The sequence below is a fragment of the Leucoraja erinacea genome, unplaced genomic scaffold (genome assembly GCF_028641065.1).
Source record: "Leucoraja erinacea ecotype New England unplaced genomic scaffold, Leri_hhj_1 Leri_95S, whole genome shotgun sequence".
Lineage (NCBI taxonomy): Eukaryota > Metazoa > Chordata > Chondrichthyes > Rajiformes > Rajidae > Leucoraja > Leucoraja erinaceus.
In genome coordinates, this window is record NW_026576905.1 from 146,308 (window position 1) to 161,794 (window position 15,487).

The window sequence follows — 15,487 nt, forward strand, 5'->3', positions numbered from 1 at the left end:
CCATCTGAAAAGACTAATGAAACCTTTCAAATTTCAAATGAACATTGATTTTTCTAATTTCAAGTAACTCCTACACTCCATCTCCCCCCTACACTCTCCCCAACCCCCCCCCCCCCCCCCTCCCCACTTCTACATTCAGTCTGAGGAAGGGTACCAACCCGAAACATCGCCTATTCTTTTTCTCCAGGGATGCCACCTGGTCTGCTGTTACATAAGCACTTTGTGTGTACCTAATGAAACCATATTTTTAGCTTGAACTTAACATCTTACCCACAGTACGTTTCATATATTGCACCCTGCAGGCACTTTGAACGTGAGCAGAAATTCAAAAATAATTAAGTCTACGCAACTCAAATCCCTCCCAAAGTGCATTGAAGGTAGCAATGAAATTTCAGATGCATTTGCCCACAGCAATCACAGCCATTTGAAGGTTAGTGCTGACAGCAGCCTGGAAATGTCTAGCCTGAGTGCACAATGTACTCAATTAAAGCAACGAATGTCCCAAATCTACGCAATGACAATAGAGAAAACAAGTTTAAGTGCATGGAGATCTAGATATTACTGCAATTAATTACCAAAGGGTCTACTTTCCCAATAAACAGGGAGTGCGGAGGGAGAAATAACTGCAAAATCTAAACAAGACATTTCATTCTTAGTAGCTGATGTTTTCTCATCATCGCCCCAGTTTATGTACACCAGGGGCCTTCGGAAAGTCTAGCTGGCACACAATTATATCCATCACTCAGGGGGGAAAAAAATTGTCCTCAAGCAGCTTGTCAAGTAATATCTGCAGCCTTTTACTGTAAACAAACATCTCCACCCACCTGCTCTTCCTCTGTAAGAGGTACAAGTGCCAAGGGCAGAAGTGGTTCATCCTGTAAAATAGCCAGGAATTCTTTATCCACCAACTCTTCAGGAACCTGGCAGTGTAAAATGAGGAAGTGGTCATTAGTACGTGCAACAGTGTAACTTCTGCTTCTGGCTTCATTTGCTTTGGAGATCCCCGTTCCACGTGTTTCTCGTATTACAGATGCGACCCTTTGCAATGCAACCTCGTGCCACAAGCCTTCGGGGAGGCGAAAGGAGTATGCCAAAAGGTGGCTTGTTAATTTGTTATGCTGCTGCAAGACAAATCGTGTCAAGTGGGAAAACTAAGAACGGCAAAGTGAATTTGGTTTTACTGCAGTCAAATATTAAAATTATGGAGGCATAGAGTGATGCAGCGTGGAAATAGGCACTTCAGACAAACTTGCCCACACCGGCCAACATGTCCCAGTTACACTAGTCCCACCTGCCTGCCTTTTGCCCATATCCCTCCAAACCTGTCATACCCATGTACCTGTCTAACTGTTTCTTACACGTTAGGATAGTCCCTGCCTCAACAACCTCCTCTGGCAGCTTGTTCCATACACCCACCACCCTTTGCGTGAAAAAGTTATTCCTCAGATCCCTATTAAATCTTTTCCCCTTCACCTTAAACCTATGTCCGCTGGTCCTTGACTCACCTACTCTGGGCAAGACACTCTGTGCATCTACCTGATCTATTCTTCTCATGATTTTATACACCTTTATAAGGTCATAAGTGATAGGGGCAGAATTAAGCCATATGGCCCATCACGCCTACTCCGCCATTCAATCATTGCTGATCTCTCTCTCCATCCTAACCCCATTCTGCTGCCTTCTCCCCATAACTCCTAACACCCGATAAGATCACCCCTCATCCTCCTGAGCTCCAAGGAAGAGAGTCCCAGCCTACTCAACCTCTCCCTATAGTTCAGACCCTCTAGTCCTGGCAACATCCTCGTGAATTTTCTCCATATCCTTTCCAGCTTAACAAAGTCTTTCCTGTAACATGGTGCCCCGAATGGAACACAACACTCTAAATACTTTTATAAAACACACATTTAATAATCTTTACCCTTTCTGTCACCTTGAGGTCAGAATTGCTGCAATACCATTTCAAGGACATTTGCATTAAACAGATTACATCCTCGGATCTTCAACCTATGCATCGGATTTCCTTCTGCAATCGTGTCATCGCATTAAGGAGACTGCAAACATCACCCAAGTGTCATTTTCAACTGTAATTCACATCATTCATTTTTAGTTTTAGTATTCTTAGCCTCATGTTGGTATATTATTGTCCTGTGTGATAGATAGTGAAAAACCCGTTTGCATGCTAACCATTCAAGTACAATTAAACCGTGCACGAGTCCAACTGGCAGTGGAAAATGAGGAAGTCAACAGAGAGAGGGGGGGGAAGAAGTGACAAGTGTAGCATTTCCTGTGGTTGCAAGGGAAAGTGCCAGGAGAGGGGGTGGTTTGGGTTTGAAGGGACAAATTGACCAGGGAGTTACGGAGGGGGCAGTCTCTGCGGAAAGCCGAAAGGGGAGGAGATGGAAGATGTGGCCAGTGGCGGGATCAGAGGTGATAGTTTGACATAACACAGACACTTGTTTTGTTACTTTTTTTCAAATATATATTGCTGAATAAAGAAATGACAAAGTTAGTGACACACTACAAATGAAACAAACTTCTGACTACAAAGATGTGGAAAAAAAGAAAAATCACTCGGCGGGTAGTGGGCATAAGGAATGAGCTGCCAGAAGAGGTCCTTGAGGCAGGTACGATAACATTTAAAATACACTTGGACAGGTGAATGGATATGAAACATTTAGAGGGTTACATATGAAATGCGGGCAAATGGGACTAACTTGAATGGGGTATCTTGGTTGGCATGGACAGGTTGGACTGAAGGGCCTGTTTCAATGTTGTGTGACTAATATTGCACATACCTTATTATCTTTCATATAAAGTGCTAGCATTTCTTCTCTTCCGTATCGATAATCTGCTAATTTGTATTTTGGCAATGCAGGTGAAGGAGGTGGGGACGCGACACTTCCACCACTGGACAATGCACGAAGCCTACAGCAAGAATGAAAGAAATTCAAAAGGATATCTATGTAACAGCACTGCCTTGAAACCCAGAGCATAGAAACAATAGCGTAGATGCAACACTCATATTCCATCCAACAAGCTTCACTTCACCTTACTAGCACACCTTTGGCTCAAAGCACAAAATGATAAGTAATGCCTATATGAATGCTTCAGTCAGTAAGACTTACCTTAGGGCTGCTAGATTTATTCCACAGAATGATAGGAAGTGGCAATTTAATGTGTAAACATTTAAAAAAACATATTCAAAGGTTGGAGGAGATGTAGCTCCAACGTGACTAGAATACCAAGCTTTGAAACTACTTACTGATCAGCTCACACTTCGCACTCATAGGTCATTTTTGGGCACAAGAATATGAATGCAGACTTAAAGAAGTCTGCTGTAACAATGTGTTTATTAAATAGTTAAGAGAAAGCGAGCGTAAGCATCTTAAGCTCAGGGTAGGTTGCACAAAGTTAAACTAGATGACAATTTAAGTCAGTAAGACACCCCATTTACATGAAGAAGTGTAGCATATTCAGTAATATTCTATTACTTAAGTATTATTCAATGAAATTCATTAATCTTCACCAAATGAAGCCAAAATCCATTATAACTAATTACACAATAGACCCAAAGCAAAACATGCCTGACACACAAATGTTTACATATTCTGAATTAGCCTTTAGCCCTATTCGCACTCTTAATTGTATTACTGAAAATATCACCCCCTTACCATTCTGGTCCAAAGTTGAGTGTCTGAGTCTCTGCTGCCATCTCCTTGTCTTTGACAACAGCTCTGGAAGATTAAAATCAAAAAATATATTTTGATTAAGAAATTAGGCAAACTTTATTTATGATTTCATTATGAAATGATAGTGCATTTCCTACTTTTAGCAGGATACCGGTATGGCTTAAATACCCAGTTTGGAAACTACAGCTGCTCCCCGATTTACGATGCTTGGACTTGCGATATTTCGACTTTACGGTCGGCAAACGCTCGGAAATGGCAGCGAGCCGCACGTCACTGTCATGTGATCGCAATGTAATACGTGCAATTTCGGCTTGCTATATTTTCGGTTTACAATGTAGCATTGTTACAAAACCTACCATCAGCTGCGCTCCAGATCTGCCACTGCCTGTGCGTGTGATTCCGGAGGCTGAGGGGGGCCCGGGATTAAAATGCAGGTTTGTATTGGTTGTCGGAGAGGTATTTGCTTGGACTACAAGTTGATGGCGGGGGAAAAATTGTTCTGCGCTTCCGTTCCCGTTTTTTTTTTTTTTTTTTTTTTAAGTTGCTGGTCAACTGCATCGCTGAATTGAAGTTAAACGCGATGTCTAATGCCTTCAACATCACGGTTTAAAATCAACATCAAGGACTTCCACATCAGGATAAAGCAAAAGTTATATTGTTTATTTAATATTTTACCGTGCTTTATGGTGTGGTTTCATTTTACATTTATATTTCATTTATGATGAATATGAATTTTTCGTCGGGTATTTACCATTTGTTTTAACGTTACAATAATATTAAAGTTCTGATCTTGAGAATATCACATTTTTGAAATTTCAAGGCAGTCTTTCCGTCACAACAGTCAATTTTGTAATTATCTACAATTAGGCAACTAACTAATGATATGCTTCAATTTCAGGTCATCCAAGTAAGGTGTTTCATATTTGTTGCAGAATGCTTCAATCTATAATAACTGAAAATTTCATTTGGTTCTCTTATTTTTTAAGAAAGTTATGGGCTTTTATGTCAATTGACTGTCCTCAATCACAGCTTTTGTGTTAAGTTAACGGAAAAGCAATAGGGAACAAGATGCTAATTTCCGAGTATGAAAATGACCACAACTTTTTTAACACTGAAGATATGAAAGTGAATTAGGTATCAAATTAAAGTTATTTTTATGTTTTATCTGATGGGATAAATTACAAGCTTGATTTTAAAAATCTCAAAATTTTGTAACATTCCTATACGATGGGTTTATTAAAACGTGACCCCATCGTAGGTCAAGGAGCAACTGTACTCTAAAAAGCAGCATCTACAAAATTCTCAAATGTCCCCCAGGGCAACACCATTTTGGATTATACCTGTGGGAAAATGCCACAGATGGCACTTAGAGTCGTGAATTAAAACGTTCGCTAACACCACATTCATGGAAAGACAAAATGCTGAAGTAATTCAACGTAGTCACTGATTCACTGACAGCATCACTGAAGAACATGGGTAGGTGACGTTTCGGGTCGGGACCCTTCTTGGTAAGTCCGCATCCGTAGTTCTTTGTATCTAGCAGCGTTACCGTGTTGGCTCTAAGCAGCCTCCTCGTCAGAGGTGGAAATTGTGGGGTTGAAAACCACTTAATTTACGTTCTAGATTCCATACAAAACAAATCTCAACCTGAAATAATTGCCTTCTGAAAAGGGATGACGATGGACTGGGAACATTGTTAAACAAAATCTCAAGGAATACAACAAGAATACACAAAGCTGTCAACAGCTCCATTGTGAAACACCCCACAAAGGTCACCAACAGTGTGAATCATTTCTTTTTTTTTTTAAAACATTGTGATTGCTAGTAACAATCAATTTTGCTATCTAGATTCTTATACTATCATTATGCACCAGGTGACTGCAATAATCATACTAAATTAAGCAGAAATACTTGGATAATGCCATAGAAGGCCGTGGAGGCCAATGGATATTTTTAAGGCAGAGATAGATATTTCTTGACAAAATATTAGCTTTTCTTCCAAGAGGATTCTTGACCTGCGCGAGATAACCACTGATGAGGTGGTTGCGCAGTAATCAACCAGAACCAGATTAGTACAGGTGTCACAGGTTATGGGGAGAAGGCAGGAGAATGGAATTAGGAGGGAGAGATAGATCAGCCATGATTGAATGGCGGAGTAGGCTTGTTGGGGCGAATGGTCTAATTCTGCTCTCATCACTTATGAACTTATGCTTATCGAAGGAGGGTGGGAAACTTTGGCTCCTATTCATCATACGGGTTTCCAACATAGCCTGCACGAGGGCATATGATGGCAAAGTATTTTAACATCGACTATGTTTAATTACCAGAGCTATCTACCTTGAAATGCTCTCTGAAACCATACTCTGCAATGCAATCAGCTTGTACATATTGGATTTACTGGTGTGAAAAAACCCATACACCAGATGAGTAAACAGACATACTAGTCACCATGGTATGAAAACACAGCACAGCAGAGTCTGAAGAAGGGTTTCGGCCCGAAACGTCGCCTATTTCCTTCGCTCCATAGATGCTGCTGCACCTGCTGAGTTTCTCCAGCATTTTTATGAAAACACAGCAATTATTTTTTCCCCACGCCAAATTCCCAAAACAGGGACCCGACAGCGACCACTAATCTGCTTTAATTGTACTGATTCAGGAACAACACTTGACCAAGTACCAAAGGGAATATCCCTTCTTTCCGAACAGGAATCTCTATTATACTTAGGATAAACCAGGGCACAATTTAACATTTGATTTGCATACTGACACATTTATGACTACATGGTACTTTCACTGCCACACGAGCCTGCAGGTTTGTGTCAGGAGTGCAGCTTGCTCTGCAATCATATGAAGGAAGAGCTTCAAGCAAGGCAGATATACACGTTGGCTAATTGATGACATCATTGGAAAATACATGCTGCTCTGCAGCTGAACCAACTGTCGCGTAACTACCGTGAGACACAGTTTTTAAGCTACAATGTAGGTGGCCAACTTCCTACACTTCGCTGATGATATTTGCCAATGTCTGCATCACCTCCAGGTTTGGGAATTCTAATGCCAGTGACATTTGTTTAACCCTCATATCATCTTAACTCATGTCTATCTTGCAACATGACTATTCAATATTACACCAATTCTATGGCTCACTTTCCTGTGCTGCAACATGTCCCACAGTCAAACTGGGTAATGAAAACTACGCTACTAGTTCAGACTCGAACCACCAATTGGCGACTTGAACTAAACAAAGGCAGAATCTACCCTGTGGAATCAGAGCCATGCAAGTCTTGCTGTATGTTCACTAACGTGACATGATTAGAAGCTTAATTAAAACGTTCAGTTCTAATGCAAGTCTTGAATGCTCATGACCTTCTTGCTTTAATTGCAAACAAGTTCATTTCTTTTTAACCAAATTATTTCAGCAAATCTGTCAGAACTAATAATGAATGACTTTAGAAACACCGTGCCGAAACAAGCCCTTCGGCCCACAAACTCAGTACAGACAGCACCCGTGGTCAGGATCGAACCTGGTTCTCAGACGCTGCAAGGCATCAACTCCACCGCTGCACCATATTAATGCATCAACTAATTTACATGGAGCTTCATCAGCCATCTGGTGGCCCGTTGCTTAAAATGAATACATAAAAAACAGAAATCTGAACTGTTTAAGTACAACCACACACAACTTCTCAGGGAAGACATAGAAACATAGAAACAGAGAAATTAGGTGCAGGAGTAGGTCATTCGGTTCTTCGAGCCTGCACCGCCATTCAATATGATCATGGCTGATCATATTAATGCTCAGTATCCCGTACCTGCCTTCTCTCCAGCCATCTGGTGGCCCTTTTAGCCACAAATGAATACATCTAAAATCCCTCTTAAATATAGCCAATGAACTGGCCTCAACTACCCTTGATGTGGCAGAGAGTTCCAGAAATTCACCGCTCTCTGTGTGAAAAAAGTTCTTCTCATCTCGGTTTTAAAGGATTTGCCCCTTATCCTTAAGCTGTGACCCCTTGTCCTGGACTTCCCCAACATCGGGAACAATCTTCCTGCATCTAGCCTGTCCAACCCCTTAAGATATTTTTCAAGTTTCTATAAGGGTCCCTTCTCAATTTGTATTGATGTACCAGAAACCCCGTGAGAGCCAAAATGTAGCACAGTGAAATATCAAGTACAACCACTTCAAATGTATGTCACTTTAAAACCAGCCTATTTAGTTTGCCCATGTATTATTGATGTAGCCAAACATAACTTATTTACATAAATTTGAGAGAAACAACAATTATATTATATTTTTCAGTTTTGTTTTTAGTTTAGAGATACAGTGAGAAAACAGGCCCTTTGGCCCACTGAGTCCGTGAGAGATCGGAGAAACCCCACTCAGGTCACGGGGAGAACATATAAATTCCGTACAGACAGCACCCATAGTCACAATCTAACCCAGGTCTCTAATGCTGTAAGGCAGCAACTCTACCGCTATGCCTCCATGCTGCCCAAATGATTAGTCACTAGATATGTGCACTGTGGATAGTGATGGATTTTGATGAGAATGTCAAGCAGGAACGCCAATCAGGTAAATGTCCTGCCCTCCATAACATACCCTTGAGATTTTAAATTTAAACAAGCTACAATGTAGACCTCCATTTACCAGTGATATTTAGTAATGGAACTTCTCAGATCAAGTTCGAGGCCTCAATTCTGGGCACTACACTTGAAGTCAACAATTACAATTACTCAACAAATGCAGCATCAGCAACTGGGGCACAAGTAATACCTCTACGAATAAGCTGAGGAATTGCTGCAATGTCTTGTGGTCAAATCAAATCAGTCAGAAGCTCGTATGCGAAGAACGACTACGCTGGCTGTCAAAAGCAGTAGATCTCGGAAACCAGGAACAGTCAAAACCCGAGGATGAAACTGAAGTACAAATGAGGTGCACTAATGTTTTCCCTGCAGAATATCAGTTGCAGCCACAAAAGGTACTTCTACTTCACCAGGCAACTCTAATGGGACTCACATAGACCAAATTTAAATCCCGAGGGAACTGTATTTATATTGCATCTTTCACACCCTGTGCTAATGTGCAGTGAATTAATCCTGAACAGCAAGTCAGTGCTCTGTAGGCAAATGCAACCACAAATGTGTTTGGGGCAACAGTGGAGGTATACAATCACAAGACTCTTGGTGATGTTTTACAACAACAGGTATTGGTCCTGATGCTGGAATCATTTGCTTCTCCAATTTCTGACATGGGAATTTTTAATCACATTAACAAAAGGAATCCTGAGCCTTCAGCGACATTGCTGTTTTAAACATTAGTTTGTTTCAGTTGTTACAAGTATCATAATGGTACTGAGCTCTTGCATCAACGCATATTAAAATAAATTTGAATTCAACAGTAGCAATTTTCTACCTGCAGCCAGGAGGAGGCAATTATAGCAGACTTGCTCGTTACAACAGCCTGGGGGTGTGGAATTAGCTTGATTCTGTTGCTATGAAAAAATTGCTAGCACTTATTTGCTCTATTTCTGCATTCTTTATTAACTACCATTCAGTGCCATCATTCTCCACATCACTCGTGTAACAACAGCCAAATTCGAGTAGATGAATGCATCCCACTAGTGCTAATTTGACAATAAACAATAGACAATAGGTGCAGGAGTAGGCCATTCGGCTCTTCGAGCCAGCACCGCCATTCAATGTGATCAGTCCCAGAGATAGCATTTCAAAGGAGACGAGCCGGAAACACAGAAGAAGGCTGAAGCTGCAACTGTGAGCGAGAGAGAAAATAAAAAACAAGACTGCTGGAGGAACTCAGCGGGCCAGGCAGCATCTCTGGAGAACATGGATAGGTGACGTTGTGGGTCAATAGACAATAGGTGCAGGGGTAGGCCATTCGGCCCTTCGAGCCAGCAACGCCATTCAATGTGATCATGGCTGATCGTCCCCAATCAGTACCCCGTTCCTGCCTTCTCCCCATATCCCTATTTTTAAGAGCCCTATCTAGCTCTCTCTTGAAAGCATCCTGAGAACCTGCCTCCACCGCCCTCTCAGGCAGAGAATTCCACAGACTCACCACTCTCTGTGAGAAAAAGTGTTTCCTCGTCTCCATTCTAAATGGCTTACTCCTTATTCCTAAACTGTGGCCCCTGGTTCTGGACTCCAACAGGGACGTGAATTAGACAGAGAATTATGCAATGCTCATCAAAATCTGCAGCCACAAAGTGATTTTCTTTAGTCATTTATTTTCGATTAATTACAAATGGTTACTTCATTTCGACGATTAGCAGATTTGCACATGACGATGAGTAAGAAATTTGCAGATGCCACTAAAGTGGGTGGTGTTGTAGGTAGGGGACAAATATTCAGCAGGATCTCAACTGGTTGGGCTGAGGAATGGTTGATGGAACTTAATATAAAGAAATGAGGTGCTGCATTTCTGGGAAGACTAACATGGGCAGGACCTGAGTGTTGTGGAGCAGAGCAAATTAGGAGTGCAGGTGCATAGCTCCTTAAAAGTGGTGTCACAGGTAGATCGGGTAGTTAAGAAGGCTTTCAGCACCTTGGCCTTCATCTGTCAGAATATTGAGCATAGAAGTTTGGAGATCACGTTGCTGTTATATAAGACATTGGTGAGGCCACATTTAAAGTAATGTGTTCCGTTTTGGTCACCATGTTATAGGAAAGATGTTGCCAAGCTTGAAAGGGTTCAGAGAAGATTTAGGAGGATGTTGCCAGGACCCAAGGGACCGAGCTATAGGTTGAGCAAGCAAGGGCTTTATTCCTTGTAGCGCAGGAGGATGAGGGGTGATATAATACATGTTTAAGGTGAGGAGGGAAAGATTTAAAGGAAACCCGAGAGATAACCTTTTATTTTACAAAAAGGGTGATGGGTGTATGGAACGAGCTGCTGGAGGCATGTACTCTAGCAAAGTTTAAGAAACATTTAGACAGGTACATGGATAGAGTAGGTTTAGAGAGATATTGGCCAAAAGCAGGCAGGTGGGGCTAGTTTAGATGGGGCATGTTGGTCGACGTGGGCAAGTTGGGTTGAAGGGCCGTTTCCACATCGTATGACGCTATGACTCTTATAAACAGTCTTTAAGCATTTGCACATTTGGGGCAAAGGAATTGAATCCTTCCAGTAATTTTCCAAATGGTCGTCTCATGAATTTACCTAGGCTGAATGCAGTATGTTGGAATCTGGAGGTGTTGAGCAAAACGTGGTGGGCCAAAAATCTGTTTCAGTGCTCTACAACTCCAAGACATGTCTACTGTGACCCCGGTCAACCTTCACACAACAGGATAATAGCTGCAATCAATAGTTAGTATCTAGATTCTAATCCAACCACTACTGCACTCAGAGCTACATCTCAGTTGAGATCAGTGCACATTGTGCAGTCTGCAGACCTAATTAGAGTCCCACTGCATCAGTCTAATTTAATACTTCCTCTTTGGAAGTATTTCTAAACAAACCGCCTGCGGTATTTGGGATTGCAAATGAAGCATTTCATAATTTCCTGCTTTCTTGACGGGAGACTTAAAGCGACCCTCATTAGCTGGTTCCCTGTAGAACTGCTAGGCAGCAATGGGATAACTGCAAAAAGCACCTTCTTGGAAGATTTGACAAGTTCTACAGGGAATCAGCCACCGAGGCTATTAAACAGCCTCCAGAAACCAGCAAGCACCATTCAATTAACATGGCTGACCAGCTGGAGATCATGGCACCGAATTAAAGTGTACATTTTAACTACAATACATAACTCGTACTCTCATAACCTGGGCTGTGGGAAGGTGAAGAGCAAGGGACCTTCCCGAACATAAAAATATGAAGCCAACTCATACTAAGTTCTGCAGACAAGTGCACTATTATCTACCTTGACCTCCAGTGTTTTTAATTACTATTTTGCCTTCCGATACAATAAACATTTAAAATATCTTTTGGAGGAACAGCACCTCAGTATATGTTTTCCCTTTTCTTGTCCCCACCCACCCCCGCCCCCCGATCAGTCTGAAGAAGGGTTTCGGCCAAACGTTACCAGGTTAAGGATCCCAAAGCTCCCTCCCTACGTCAATTCTTCCCGCAAGAGATGCAACACTTGTCCCTTTAACTCCCCCCTGGGAAATCCTTTTCAGCAGATCTATATCGGTGACCGAGATGAGAAGAACTTTTTCTCACACAGAGAGTGGTGAATCTCTGGAACTCTCTGCCACAGAGGGTAGTTGAGGCCAGTTCATTGGCTATATTTAAGAGGGAGTTAGATGTGGCCCTTGTGGCTAAAGGGATCAGGGGGTATGGAGAGAAGGCAGGTACGGGATACTGAGTTGGATGATCAGCCATGATCATATTGAATGGCGGTGCAGGGGGAAATCGAAGGGCCGAATGGCCTACTCCTGCACCTAATTTCTATGTTTCTGCTATGTTTCTAAGATAGACACCAAGTGTTGAAAATAGCGATTCAGGCAGCATCTCTGGAGAAAAAAAAAGATAAGTAGCATGACGTTTCGGGTCAGATCACTTCTTCAGATAATTGTATTTTAAGGGAGAGGTTGGGGGAGGGGGGAAAACACAACAAGGGTGAGGGTTGGAGTAAGGCGGGAGCAGGGGAGTGGACGGAGATTTAGGCGAGGTACTGCAGGGGGTGACGTGGGTTCGGGGAAGGGGGCATGAGGAGTAGTGTATAGATGGGAACTAGGGGTAGCCTGGTTTAAAGAAGGGGAACGGCAAGACTTGGTGGAATCAGTACCAAGTATATTTCAACTGCTCCACGAGTGTTATAAATCACATTCATAAACTTATAAATGTGAACTGAAGTTTTTCTATGAAACAGTTTACTGTTAGCAAATGTATTTCTACAGTGGAATGGGGAAGAGATGAATTTTAATCAATACGCTATCACGAGTGAATTCTGAACGGAGAAACTTGTGCAAATTCTCAACTATCCCTCCCAGAAGAAGCTGACCCTTTTCCATTTAAATACCAAGCTTAAATGCACCCGCAAAGACAGCTTTCTAACTGCACCTTGTGCTGTGTCATTATGACTGTTAAAAACTGTACAAGTGTCAGTAACCCGGCAGAGGGGCGGTCCACATTACTACCAGCAGTTAAAACAAGGAAAAACAGAGTGGTGGTCAGGATCAACAACCTATTTAACTTGGACAGTGACTAGAGGACACAGGTACAAACATCACAAGGTTAGAGATAAAAAAATACTCTTTGGCATGCGAGTGAGAGATTCAGTGAAGCTGACTTGATTTGAAGGTCAATTGAAAATGGGAAAAGCTGTCAAATAATCATTTGAGAATTAATTGCCTCCCTTGATTTTCACCCTCCACCTACACAAACATGGAAGGCAAGAAAGTAAATTGCATTATCTAAATTGTTGTTGGGGAAGAACACCAATGGAGTTTTGTGTTTATTTTGAAAGAACAAATATGCTTTGCTGCTGAAGCACATGAAAACATTTAAATTATCGCACTCAGAGATGTTATTCCCTTGATGGATGATCAAAGTCATTCTAATTCACCTATAGTGTACTGGCACTCCCTGCATCATCCTTCAGACTGTACGTTACAGGATCTTCAAGTACCGTATTTCCCGGCAATGAAGACGCACCCCCAATAGCTACTGCCAACCACAACCTCCACCGGTTGCGCCTGTGCCGAAGGACACCGTGGCTGGCTGGCGGCAGAAGGCGCTGAGGTGGCGGCCGGTTCCGTTGTCCAGTTGCGGCGGCTGCTCGCAGCCACCTGAGCGAGTTGCTGGCATGATCCCCGACCCCCTCCTTCTCAACGCTCCTGCCCTCTCCGCAACTTTACCCCTGGCGGCCCAGTCAAGTTTGTTATTTTGTGCTGACCCGGGCCATGCACCCCACACACTGTGAAAGGAACTCCTCTCTCTCCTCTCTCCTCTCTCCCCCCACCACACGCGCTGTCCTTTTAAATCAGCTGCCAGCAACGAGGGATAGACTTGGTTATCCCTCAGTACAGCAATATCATTCTTGATGTTGCTATACTGAGGGAGAGCCAAGTCTATCTTTCTTGGCTAACAATCTAACCTTCGGCCTCTAAGACGCAGGTACATTTTCGGGCCTTATTTTAAGGTAAAAAATAGCGTTGTCATTGCCTAGAAATACGGTACTTACTATTGCTACTTCTCGACAGAAGTTATTTGTACCAGCTCCGACATCGGCACTGATCTAATAGATTTGCAATGCACCCTCACCCCATCCGCCTTAACCACCCCCACCCTTGTTTTTACTTTGAAGAGTGAGAGTACAGAATGTTTAATTGTCCTAAATACTGGCAACAGAACAATGACATTCTTTCTTGCTGCAGCTTAAACGGGCATAAATGCAATGAGATAAATATATAATCATAATACAATAAATCAATTAACACAATACTTGGTAACCATAATAGTTCAATCAAAGACAGTCTACAGAAGATTATAGTTGCTGAGGTTGGTGTATTGTGTTTAAGAGCCTGATGGTTGCTGGGAAGAAGCTGCCCAGAAACCTGCTTCTTCCTCTGACCTGGAGTTTACTCAACATCAAATGTTATCTATGGACCTCTAATGAGCCGTTGTGACAACCTAAATCTCTTTCAGTCAACCCATTTCACCCATATACAATACAGAGCAGTCACTTTTTTCTTTCAATTGGACAGTCGCAGAAAAGCCGAGGGTACTAGTGAAAATAAACACGTTCAAACAAACTGGATAAACCCAATCTATATCAAAATTAGGTTTGTGTGCTATATTGCAGTTCGAGTCAACCAAAGGGATACTTCCTTGCAAATATCAACTAATATCAGATTTCGAACAGGTTTAGGAAGGTTTTGACACAAAATACTGGAGTAACTCAGCAGGTCAGGCAGCATCTCTGGTGCAGAGGGATAGGTGACGTTTCGGGTCAAAACCCTTCTTTGAGTCACCTATTCCTTTTCAACAGAGATGATGCCTGACCCGCTGAGATACTCCAGCACTTTGGTGTAAACCAGCACCTGCAGTTCCTTGATACATATTATGAAAGCTTGCTTCTGCCTATTATTTGGATCTGGACTTGATTTTTAGAAATTTTAAAAAAAGGATTTGGGGAGGAGCAGGTGGTGAAGATTAAGGAACAGAAATGTTGTAGACCTCAAAGCTTTCTCTTCCATTCACTCACACCATAGCGGGTAGGTACCACAACACCATTTGCGCCCAACATTCTAATTAATGAACTTTTATTAAATTCAACATTGAAAATTCCAATTAACCCTCAGCACAAAATATTTCAGGGAGACGGCTCCAGGCTTGAAATATTAATGCAAATATTTTTTTGTCGAAGCAATAAAGTATTTGAAACCGGCATTCAATTATTTTATATACATGTAAAATTCCAGTATGTGTTACAGCCCAAGGCTGTGATATCCCTCTAGAGCTCCCCAAGTCTAAAATATGTTGCAGGTGGGTTGAGAATACAACTCTGTACATACACACCATACCACCAGGGGGCATCGTACGATGGCTGCTTCGCCAATGGTCTGTCTCGTCTTTTTCCTTCTTTGTGTTTTTAGTTTGTTGTAAAATGTATGTTTTAGTTTATCGTTAGTTTTGTATTATTTGGGGGGGGAAACTGGTGGGGGAAGTTTCCTTTCCGTGCCAATCTCCTTGCCTCGACCTACAATGGCGGGGACTTCAGAGTTGCAACGTTTCCTCAAGCTTTGTCCCTTGCAAGGGATCGACCTCGGAGCTCCAATCGTGGGAGCCTGCAGACTTTAACATTGTGGAACTCGCGGTCCCTGGTTAGGGACCA

The 15,487-nt window shown here is 42.2% G+C and overlaps 1 protein-coding gene across 1 annotated transcript in view; it reads right to left on the bottom strand.

Moving 5' to 3' along the window:
- Window positions 1–15,487, bottom strand: part of LOC129695146 (GRB10-interacting GYF protein 2-like) — a 126,408-nt gene that overhangs the window by 78,053 nt on the left and 32,868 nt on the right. Inside the window, exons 5-7 of the mRNA XM_055631912.1 lie at window positions 3,672–3,734; window positions 2,796–2,925; window positions 825–920 (exon numbers count right to left, since the gene is read on the bottom strand). Coding sequence (XP_055487887.1) covers window positions 825–920; window positions 2,796–2,925; window positions 3,672–3,712 — 267 coding nt within the window. The 5' untranslated portion in view covers window positions 3,713–3,734. The remainder of the gene's footprint in view (window positions 1–824; window positions 921–2,795; window positions 2,926–3,671; window positions 3,735–15,487) is intronic.